The sequence below is a fragment of the Mus caroli genome, chromosome 9, assembly GCF_900094665.2.
Source record: "Mus caroli chromosome 9, CAROLI_EIJ_v1.1, whole genome shotgun sequence".
Lineage (NCBI taxonomy): Eukaryota > Metazoa > Chordata > Mammalia > Rodentia > Muridae > Mus > Mus caroli.
In genome coordinates this window covers 116,731,628-116,743,090 of record NC_034578.1, presented here as the reverse complement: position 1 = coordinate 116,743,090, position 11,463 = coordinate 116,731,628, and the positions used below count along the sequence as shown (strand labels likewise).

At 51.4% G+C, this 11,463-nt stretch overlaps 1 protein-coding gene across 3 annotated transcripts in view; it reads right to left on the bottom strand.

The window, feature by feature from the left end:
• The window catches only part of Trak1 (trafficking kinesin protein 1), a 166,164-nt gene that overhangs the window by 93,213 nt on the left and 61,488 nt on the right, over window positions 1–11,463 (bottom strand). Inside the window, exon 1 of one of the 3 annotated variants that reach the window (XM_029481569.1) lies at window positions 9,784–9,912. The exons of the other annotated variants lie outside the window; for them this stretch is intronic. Coding sequence (XP_029337429.1) covers window positions 9,784–9,871 — 88 coding nt within the window. The 5' untranslated portion in view covers window positions 9,872–9,912. Of the gene's footprint in view, window positions 1–9,783; window positions 9,913–11,463 lie in introns of those variants that run through there. 3 annotated transcript variants of the gene reach the window in all.

The following is an 11,463-nucleotide window of genomic DNA, read 5'->3' as shown; positions in this document are numbered from 1 at the left end:
TGGCCGTGAGCTACCATGTGAGTGCTGGAAACTGAAACCAGGACCTCTAGAAGGGCAGCCACTAAGCCATCATCTCCAGCCTTGATCAAGAGTCATTTTGTTTTTTTTTTTTTTTTTTTTTTTTTTTTGGTTTTTTGAGACAGGGTTTCTCTGTATAGCCCTGGCTGTCCTGGAACTCATTTTGTGAGCCAGGCTGGCCTCAAACTCAGAAATCCGCCTGCCTCTGCCTCCAGAGTGCTGGGATTAACCGCCCGGCTCAAGATTCATACTGTCCCTGGTGACACCAGCACACAGAGAGGTTAAGTAAGTGGAGGCAGGTCACACAGCGGGAGACAACAGACCCTGCTTTCTAAAAGACTGGCCCCAGAGGGCACTGTCATAAATAACTACTACAGGTGCTACTCCTGCCTCCATGGCCCTAAAGCTTCATTTTAACTTGTGTCCAACTTCCCAGAGTCTCTGGGTCTTTGAGAGTCCCTTACACACAGTTAAAGACTCTCTTGGGACATTCTGAGACTGTCTCCACCCAGGAACCCCACAGTCACCTCAGACACAAAGGGTCTGTTGTGCTCTGTGCCTCAGCTTCTGAAGGCTAGGTCCTTTCTGGCACCTCAGATTACAGAGGCCGCATCCCTTGGCTGTCTTTCGCCTCATAAAATATGTGCTTCAGATTCCAGAACTCTCCCACGCTATGCCCAGAATACAAGGTGCCAGCCAGAGTCCAGCATGGCCTCCAGCTACGAATGACCTCTACCTTCTACCCATCATGCTTTGCAAGCACCATTACATTCTTGCACAGGTGTGAAAGATGAAGAAAACCTGCTGTAGAAAGTTCACGTCACGCTTTGACTCCTGGTGGAGGTGGCCTGATGGACATTGTTGTCTAAAAGCCCTGGAGCCTGGCACAAGAACTTCTCAGCCACCCACTTCCACCTCCACAGCAAAACATGACCACGAGGCTTACATTCGGACACCACCTCAGAAGTGACGGTCCATAGGTACAGACCATAGCTGGCCAGGGATGACCTGAGCTTTTGGACCTTCCTAGGAATGCAGTAACGTTAAGGGTGGTGGCCATAGTGAAAATGGTAAAACCAAAGGAGAAGAGGAGCCTGGGGCCCTAAGGAATCAGGGTCTTACCAGCTCTTTCTGCAAAGCCTCTTTCTGAGCATGTGTGTGTGCACACATGTATGTGAGTGTGTGTATGTGTGTGCACACATATATGCACATGGCTAGAGAGGCTGTGTGTGTGTGCATAGGCGTGCACATGTGTGCACATGGTTATGGAGGCCAGAGCTCCCACCTTGGGTGTCTTTCTCGTTTCTTCCCCTTGTTTTCTGAGACAGTCTCTCCCCTTTTCCTGGCTCCCACAGGTTAGGCTCAGCTGGCTGGCCAGCAATCCCTGCTTGTCTCTGTCCTAAGTGCTAGGATTACAGGCAGAGAATAACACCCCTGGATTTTTTTTTAATGTGATTCTAGGGATGGAACCCAGGTCCTCATCCTGGCTCAGGCATCTCCCAGCCCTCAAGTTCTTTTACTTCAGAGAAAAATTAATGGTATCAGGTGAAGCTGTTGTCCAAAACAGACAAACTTCATCTTTTCCTTATAGCTGTTAAGTGACTAGATGTGAACTGGTGTTTCCCTAGCCCAGAACAAATTAGGACAAGCATTTGTGAGTCACTTTGCCGACCCCAGCCTCTTCTTGGGCTTCACAGGCTTAATGTGGGGCTTAAGGTCAAGTTTACCATTTGCAAATCACGTACGTTCTGTGCAGAATCATTCAGACCTGATACCCGTGGCATGGCTCCGAACATGTCAGAAAGCTTGGGCAGGGCAGGGCCAGGACATAGCTCAGTTGGCAGCACAGTCTAACATGCTGGAAGCCCTGGGCTCAATCCCCAGCACCACAGACAGAGTGCAGCACCAATAGATAAGGTCTGTCCCAGGGAACGCAGGCAAGGAACATGAGATTACTGGACTCTGGTCACACCCTCCACTACAAGGCCAATTTCCAGGATAGTCTCCAGTGCTCAGAATGGCCAGGGAGCAAAGCCAAGAAGAGGTGAATAAAGAAGGTTTCCTGCAGTCTACACAGCTGCAATAACCGCCTCACAACAGACCCCTTCTGGGAGATGGAAACACAGGGTGTGGGGGAATACGGCTGCTGTAGTGCTCTACATGTCCACTAAGTGGTGCTACAACACCACACTCCCAGCCTCACAGGGTCCTCCCGCTGTCTGACTGCCAATCACAGGCCTGGGAAGGACATGAGTCCAGAAAACTTCCAGGACTGCTACACGGCGTGCACGCTCTTGTTCTTCTATGTGCACGAACACCGAAGAGAAAAACAAAAACAAAAACAAACAAACAAAAAAAAAACCTGCCTGCTAACTGTCATGCTCCTCTCAGATCTCACTCTGCCCCGTGCCCTTGTCATTAGGCTTGTCATTAGGCCATTGGGCTCTTGGTTCTCCTGTTTCTCTTCCTCTTTGGCCTTCTATCTTCTTGATCCTCTCTTCCTCCCTCCAGCCCCACACCCACTCCCAAGTCCAATCTGCTGGCCATGTTCACTACTTTTTCCCCTGTTCCAGACTCTTCCAGATGCCTACAGCTCTACTCTCCCTCATATCTACAATAAAAACCTCCTCAACCATCCCTTGGAGGGCCTGTGTCCTCAGTTTATACGCTAACAGCTGTTAAAGTCACGCTGAGCTGTGGAATTCAAACCAGAACAGATGCACACAAGGAGGAACAGCCCTGGCATTAGCTGCCTTTCAGGCTCATGTTCCTGGGAGGGGTTGCAGGAAGGGTCCTACCCATGGGGGCCTGTCCTTGTCCTTAGAAATGGACCCTGGACTGAGGGGTGGGATGGCTCACTTTAAGTGCACAGAGCCCTGAGCTCCATCCCCAGAACTCCAAAAAGCCTTAGAAATAAAGCCTACTTCCCTCCCTCTGGGAGTTTAGTCTGTCTTGGGTTTTTATGGAAACACCTGGGTCCGTCAAGCTGGGACTGAGCCTGGAGGTGAGAGTTAGGGTGTGGGTCTGGGTGGCTCCCTTAGGATCTGCATTCCTCGGCATCTCAGTTCCACTGGCCCACAGAAGAAGGTCTTACTTGTTAGAGACTCAAACCATCTCATAGACCCAGATCCTGGGCTCCCCATGCCTACCCATCCCCGTCCAATTCCTCTACCAATGCACAAGTACAGGTGGTGTGTTCTACCAAGTCCAGCCACTCATGCAGGCAGTGGCCACCACACAATCCCTACCTCCCAGTTCCTGGCTCTCCTTAGCTGCAGTGGGATCACACTTGGCCTCTGCCAGCCACACACTGGCCAGTCCTGAAATCTGAACCTTCATGCCCTCGTCTGATCATAAGCCTGTGTGTGTCTCCAGCCTCCCCTCTGTTTCTCCCAGGATTCCACATCCAGACCAAGGGTCAGACAGCCTGCTCAGCCTCAGTTTGCAATGGGTCCTGGGGTCGCATTCACCCTAAGGTATCCGCAGAGCTCTCACTGGGCGAAAACCAAAAGTCTGGAGAAAACCTGTTTTAATTTGCTTCCCCAGCTGCTGTGATAGAACCCTGACCAAAGGCGGCTTGCAGGAGGGGAGGGTTTGCGTGGCTTCAGTCCATAGTGCAGTCATGGTGCACCGTCCATCACAAAGGGAACTGAGATCAGGAACCTGGAGGCGGGAGATGAAACAGAGGCTGTGGAGGGCACTGCTCCTGGCTTGCTGGCCACGGCTTGTTAAAGTTTGCTTTCTTTTCTCTTCTGTTTTTAGTTTATGTGTATGGGTCTACACCCACAGAGGACAGAAGTGGGTGTCAGATACCCTAGAACTGGAGTTTGAGGCCACTCTTCGCTGCCATGTGGGGTGCTTGGAGTTGAACCCACATCTTCTAGAAGAGCAGTCAAACCCACAGTTTGCTTTCTTATACAATCCAGAATCACCTGTCCAGGGGCGACACCATAGTCATGGGCTGGGCCCTCCCTCCGCAATCATTCATCATGAAAATGCCCAGAGTTGTCCACAGGCCAATCTGATGGCGTCTCAACTCCTCTTCCCACTTGACTCCAGTCTGTGTCAAATTGACAATAATAATAACAACAACAGCAAACAGAACTGAGAGCAGTTCTCAGTGAATGAACTCAAGTGTCCCCAGACTTCCTTGAAAATGGGGCTGAGTCCTGGGATGCTGTGGCCTGCAATCAATTTTCTAAAGGAGACCTAGGAGGAGGAGATGGGGTAGATGGAAGGAGGAGGGGAGGAGGACGAGGAACAGAGACAGGAAGGAGGGGAGGGAAGGGGGAGCTTGGGGGTAGTGGAGAAGAGCAGGGAGAGAGAAGAGCTGGAAACAGGAGCTGCCCAGGGTCCCTCTGAAAACAGTGGGGGGGGGGTGCAGCTGCTGCCACTCTCAGGGTGATAGCTCACAGCCCTACCAGGCCTGCAATCCCATCTGTTTGAGACGTCTGGGAAGTCTCGGGCCCTGATGGTCACTGCTGCGTTTATGTAAAGAGCATCTGGCACCTGTGGTAAGGAGGCTCTGTCCCTCCATCCCTGCTGAGCTTTCAGAGTCAAGACCAACAGTCAGTGAAGTGCAGTGAGCCGCAGAGGCTGGGTGCTGAGCTGGGCCTGACAGGAAACCTTCACTACCGTTGATCACAGGACACATCACAACTTTACACATCAGCACAGTGACAGGCACTTAACATATGCCAAGGGAACCCCAAGGATGTCACCATCATGACCGCTTTAGAGATGGGGAGCTGGTAAGTAGATACTGGCCTAGGGCGGATGAGAGGGCCACAGCCACCACTATGAACAGTCCAGTCTAGCCAGCCTAAAGCTCTAGATCCAAACTCAACACAAAGCTGTGCAGCCCCTCCCTTGGGAACGCAGACAACGCCTGCCCCAGCAGGAGCTGAGATAATGCATGACGGACCCAGAAGGACAGTCAGCCGGTCAGAAGGACAGTCAGCCGATGTCCGCGCCTACATCAGATAAAGAGTTCACAGAACCCTTAAAAATCACTGTGAAGAAGGATCAGTCCATATACTCCTTTAAAAGGCGGGGCTGCCCAGAAGAGTTTGCCAGAGTTCATCCGATGGACGCCAAAGAGAACAGAAGGGAGAGGGGGAAGGGAAGGGAAAGAACAGCACTGGGGAAATCCTGCTCCCAGAACAGCTCAGGAAGCTTCTTCCAGCCCCGCCCAGGCCCGCCCAGACCCCGCCCAGGCCCGCCCAGGCCCCGCCCAGCCTCTCTGGGAACCGCAGCCAGCGCAGCTGCTCCCAGCAGGGCCCATAAGAAGAGCAGCAGCCTCCGGGAAGAACAATGTAGCTCAGCAAGTGAAATGGACCGAGATGTTGGGTGGGGGTTAACACATTTCTTAGTGTCACAGGTGTGCAGACCAAGGACAAAGGCCAGCCACATCTGCAAGTGAGAATTCAAAGCAGTTGGTTGAAGGATCTGGGCCGGTGTCACCATGGGGGACAGGAACTGAGGAGGGGTCTGTAAATTGGGTCTGGCTGCAGGGCTACCTGTGAAACTGTTCTGCCAGCCAGGCCCCTTCCTTCCCTCTACCTCCCTCCGCTTCCCTCCAGACCAGCAGCAGCCACCAGGGTTTTTCTCCAAGCCAGACAGACAAATTGACAGGCAGACAAATGACAGAAACACAAGAGGCAGGCAGACAAATAGACAAAAGGCTGTAGCAGGCGACAGAGTGAACTGGTTAATCATGAGGCCGGAACAATAAAGAAGCATACTCCAGCCTGGTCTACAAAGTGAGTTCCAGGACAGCCAGAGCTACACAGAGAAACCCTGTCTCGAAAAACCACCAAAAATAAATAAATAAAGAAAGAAAGAAAGAAGCATACTAAGTGAGCGCTGACTGCATACTAAGCCTTACTAAGGATTCTGCGCCTTATGTATGCGCTTGCTTAATCCCTTCAGCAGTCTTACATGAGGTAAAGAAAGGAAGGGGATTTTAAAGGTATTTCATGAAAAACGGAAGTAACCCACTGTGTGAGCTACAGGCAGAACTGATAATAATGTGAACAATACATGTTCATACAACACCTCCATCAAAGTCCACCAAAACTCAGGTCCGACTCCAGGCAATGCCTCTCAGACATTAGAGACATTGCTGGGTGGGCGCACAGATCTTCCCAGTCCTGGAGAACAGATCTGCAAAGCTTAGCAGTCCACACAGCAGTCGTCTATGGAGAGGGAATTAATGACGTCGTTGGTGGCTAGGGAGACAGCAAGTAACTTACTGACACAGGCTACAAAGTAACACAGATGATTACAAGGAGAGAGGGCACTGAGACATCTTGAGGAGAGGAGAGCTAAAGCAGGGGTTCTCAGCCTTCCTGATGCTGCCATCCTTTAATACAGTTCCTCACGTTGTCATGACCTTCCACCCACAAAATTATGTTCATTGCTACTTCATAACTACAACTTTGCTATTGTTATGAATCTTAGTGTAAACATTTTTTGGAGATAGAGGGTTGCCAAAGGTGGTTGAGAACCACTGGACTAACGGGTACTCTGCGGCAGTAGGAACTCACTCCACTTTTTCCGCTGCACATTTTTTTACGTGAGGTGCCTCACAGAGAGCTTCAGAAAGTGGGATTGGCTATAGAGGAAGCAGTGGGTGTACATTTCTGTGAAGACAGGCAAGAATGCAGCAGAAAGATTGAATGTTTTCAGCCACAAGGAAGTGAGGAACAGCCTGGTGAATCACGGCTCTCGCTCCTTACCTAGGACAGAACACGTCCCAGGAAGTGCCAGGGACTGGCGAGGGTGGTCCTGGGATGCATGAGTCACTACGCAACATGACTTTTCCTGTGGGTCTCGGTGCAGAAAGCTCGGACGGTGGATAAAAAGCAAACCCATAGGCAGACCTCCCAGATTGAAGCCTGCTACGCAGGAATCGATGTCTTCACTTAACCTCCCTCAGCCTCAGTTTTTCCATCTATAGAATGGAAAGCATGGCCAAAGGTTGCCATACTGCGTGATGATTGTGAGCTTCTGAGAAGGCCTGGGTGACCCTTGCCTTGGAACACCCATCACCAGGAACACAGCATCACAGTTGCCCACGGGTCCCCTGACAGAAACACTGAGTGTCTACCTAGTCTTGTCCTGAATCGTTGCTCCTGGGGCCTGGTGTACCCTGCACCTCCCCGCCTTCACTCCCAGGCACACCCTTGCTGAGTAGGGAGAACCAGGTGCCAGGGCTGAAGGCCAGGCCTGGCTCTCAATTAAATGTTCCTCCATTATAATTTATTGCTTGCTTGCTTGCCTCCAAAGTGGCTTGGGGTGGGTGAAGGCTGTAACAAGGACGTGCTAATGAGAGCCACCGACTACATCAAAAGCCTGCTTCTGAGGAAGCAAACAAGCAAACAAGCAAACAAACAAACAAACCAGGAGGAAGATAAAAAAAAATACACCAAGCACCTGGGAACTACAGTCACAGTTATAGGTCAAGAATCTGATTTATAGGTCAGCTAGAGGAACTCAGAGAACAAAGGTGTCTGCTGCCAAGCCTGACAGCCTGAGTTCAATCCCTGAGACCCACACAGGGGAAGAGAACTGACTCCCACAAGTCCTCTGACAAATGCAAAAATAAAAATATAAAATGTAAGTTTAAAAATTCTTCTTTCTTCTTTATATTGGAAACCCTCCCTATGCAGCAGGCGTCCTGTCTGTCATGCAAGGGAGAAGGACAGAACAGGAAGGAGCAGGTGGCCCTGGAACAGGAGTCTTTGCAATGATCAGACTTCAGCTCTAGAAATCAGCAAGAGACTCACAGAAGTATTTCTGTCCGTCCACCTGCAGGATCTCCACTGTTAGGCCAGGGAGATCCAGAGGGAAGGGGCAGGAACTGATCCTAACGTGGGACTTTGAAAATCCTAGCAATTCCCCAGATTTAATCTAAGCTGCAGCTTCTCACTGTACCCCACGAGAGGTACCCCACTACCCACGGTCCATTCCTTCCTGTTTCTTTCATGGCCAAGTAAATATCACTTAGATTATAACTTGTCAAAGGGAAGTATTAAAAATAAATTCCTAGAATTACTAAACCATACTTTAAGCTAAACGAATGAAATGTTCAAGAAGGCCACATGTTTTATTTAAGCAAGCCTGAGGAGGCTAAGATGCCCCATTTGGTGATTAAGTGTGAGTGATAAGGGACAAATTCCTCGTGTGGCTACTTTGGGGTGAAGGCGGGGGCAGAGGGGTGTGGCGTTCTGGTTGTTTTGCTTTAATGTGTTCATGTATGTGTATTTCTGTAAACATGCATGTATATGTATATGTTCCCATGATGGCCAGAAGTCAGCCTGGGTCTTTTCTCATTTGCTCTCCATCCTTGTGTTTGAGAGAGGGCCTCTCATTGGCCTGGGGCTCACCGATTTATCTATATGGGCCAGCAAGCCCAGGGGTGTTCCTGTCTGCCTCCCCAGGGCTGAGAAAGCAACCATGCACCAGCACACCTGGCTCCAACATGCGGGTCTAGGGCTGGAACTCATGCCCTGGTGCTTGTGTGGCAGGCACTTGCTGGGCTGAGCCGTCTCCCAACCCAAGCATAGTCTCCCTCGGGCAGGGCAGATGCCAGGAGCCTCCATTCCCTGAGAATTTCTTGCTTGTTTTCCAAGGTTTACAGGGGCTCACTTACACCCATGTTCACCTCTGGGCTTTGTGCAGGACCAGGTCACTGAGAAACCCCAGAAATTAACAGATACCGCATCAAGAACTTGGTCCTGAACATCCAGGGGCTCCATGCACCTTCATCAGTTAAGACTGCAGGTTTGGAGTCATCAGCTTAGGAATAAGACTTAAAAGTCTGCAAGCCTGAATTTGTTAGTAGGGGACTGTGGAACTCAGTAGGCTTTGGAGTATAGACAGGAAACTAGATGGGTCATCCCACCGTCAGACTTGAATCCGATCCACTCAGAGGAACTGAGAAGCCCGCAGCAAGCAACAAGCCAGAGCAGGCCGACATAAAGCTCTCATCAGGGGTGTGGGGACCACAATCACAGGGCCAAGCTTTGGGCAAAGAAGACACAAGAATGTGGGGGAGGGGGAGGGGTGCTGAGAAGTTCTGCTCTTCACATCTGAAAATCCCTTGCTGACCTACACACCAGCCTGGGCGCTGACTGATTAAATGCAGAGGCGGAGGCGGAGGCAGGGGTATCGAAAATTCAAGGCCTTGCCTGACCTACAGAGCGAGTTCAAGATCATCCTGAACAAGGCAGTGAGCAAAAACCACAAAATAAAAAGGTTTAAAAATGGGGAGGGTGGGCTCGGGTGTAGCTCACTTATCCAGAAAGCATAGTCCTCAGTACTGAAAAAAGAAGAGGAAGAGAAGGAGGGGAAAGAGGAAGAAGAGGGGGGAGGAAGAGGAAAAGAGGGGAAGAAGGGGAGGAAGAAGAGGAGGAAGGAGAGAAGGAACAGGGGGCAGCAGATAGTACTGATTTGGAAACAGGGGTTTTAGAGGCAGACTCTACCAAGGCCAGCAAAAATCTGACCTACATCTTACACCTGGCTATTGCTGGTCTCCCCTGAACCCAGTAGAGGAGATGTGAGAGTAAGTAGCATCCAGCTCCCCTCCATCCCAGCTGCCCATCATTCAACAGGGTGATTCCTCAACCAACCAGCAACCCGACCCCCAGCTCAGAGCAAGGTTGAAGCCACGACCCTCTCTACTCTACCCTCCCTTCTGGCCACACCACAAAGTAAACTTACAGCGGACAGACGGACAGACGTTCCCATGAAAACACTCACCACATGAGTCTGTCCCAGCCAGTGTGTGGCTGAGTCCTGGCAGAGGTTGGGCCCTGGAGGGCTGCCTGAGCTGAATTGCCAATGCCATGGGCAGACACAAACTCCAAAGAGGACTTGGAGAGAGAGCGGTCCTCCATGCAAGTTTGGCCACAGCTCTGAGCCTTCCTCAGCAGTTTTCCCAAGCTTGCTTGTTGGGGCAGAGCTGAAGATCCCCACGCTGCCCCGGGACGCACAGGGGATTATGTAACTCCGGCAACCAGGAGCCCTATCACCTCATCTTATGAAACCACCCCAAACAGAAAAAAAAGGCGCACCCACAACACGACACCTCTCTAGGGTGGGGCGGGTGGGGGTGGGAAGGCAGGGAGAGAAGCTTTTCTGATGGGCAGCTAGTTTTGCCTAAACTGTAGCGTAGAACAGAAATCCACTGTTCTTCTCAGGACTCCCTGGGAAGTGAGGGTGGAGGCACAGTGCCAGGTGGCGTCCCAGGGCTTAGCTTGGCAGAGCCCTCAGAATCCACAAAGAGCTCCCCGGCATATTCAAGGTCTCTGGAGAACGCGTTTGCATTTTATGTCTTTGTTGCACTGACCGCCTGATAGGACTCTCTTTGGCGGGGAGGAATTGCAGGGGTTGAATATCTAGCTCTTTGCCTGAGTTGGCAAAGCTGTGTCTGTGGCTGCTGGGCATCATGGACATGAACTGTGGCTCTCTGGTGTCCCCTGGGGCATCCTAACCAAAAGCCTGGGATTTCTCATCTCTCGGAACCGGACGACGCTCCAAACTCTACACTGCCATTCCCTCGCCCTCGGTTGTCACGATTTGAGAAAGGAAACTGGTTGGACAGGCTGAGGTTCCCAAGATTTCACTGGCAGAATCAAGGCTGGGATCCCAGCTCCGTGTTTGGAGTGTTCTGGCCTCCCTCATCTCGTCCCCTCCATATGGAGCGGATGATGCTTAACAACCCTCTGTGTGCCCTGCTTGTCCTGCATCCATGTGCAGCCAACTTCTTCATAGTCCTCTGTCTCCCCAGCCAGCTTAGCTTCCTGGACGACGCCTCCCTACTCAGGACTCTGACAGGGATAATGCTCCAATTCAGCTCAAAAGCAGACACCATTCCCTCTCACTCAGGGCTCAGAGCCAGAAGACGCTTCCCACTATGTTCAAGGACTCAAAAGGAGTCCCCACAAGGAGGCCCATGTGCCCAGAGGGGACATATAAAGGAGATGGGCCCGAGAGACCTAAGGGTCCTATTAGAGACTTTTAGAGGTCACTGTAAGAAGGAACCTCCAGAATCTGAATGAAGTGAAGCCATTCCCCCCTCCGCAGTCAAGCATCAGCTCGTGCAGGAACTGGAGTGAACTGAGCTGTCCTGCAGAGACAAGAACATGGGCCTGCAGGGCCCACTGGGATTCTCCTAAGAAGGAGTTCCCAACATGTACCTGCACTGAGAAGAAAGATGGATTGTGTCATATGTGGGTGTTTAACACCATGCCCTCAAGTAATATAGACAAGGGCGAGGGATCAGGGGCACAGGGGAGGGGTCAGGGGCACAAGGGAGGGATCAGGGGCACAGGGGAGGGGTCAGGGGCACAGGGGAGGGATCAGGGGCACAGGGGAGGGATCAGGGGCACAGGGGAGGGGTCAGGGGCACAGGGGAGGGGTCAGGGGCACAGGGGAGGG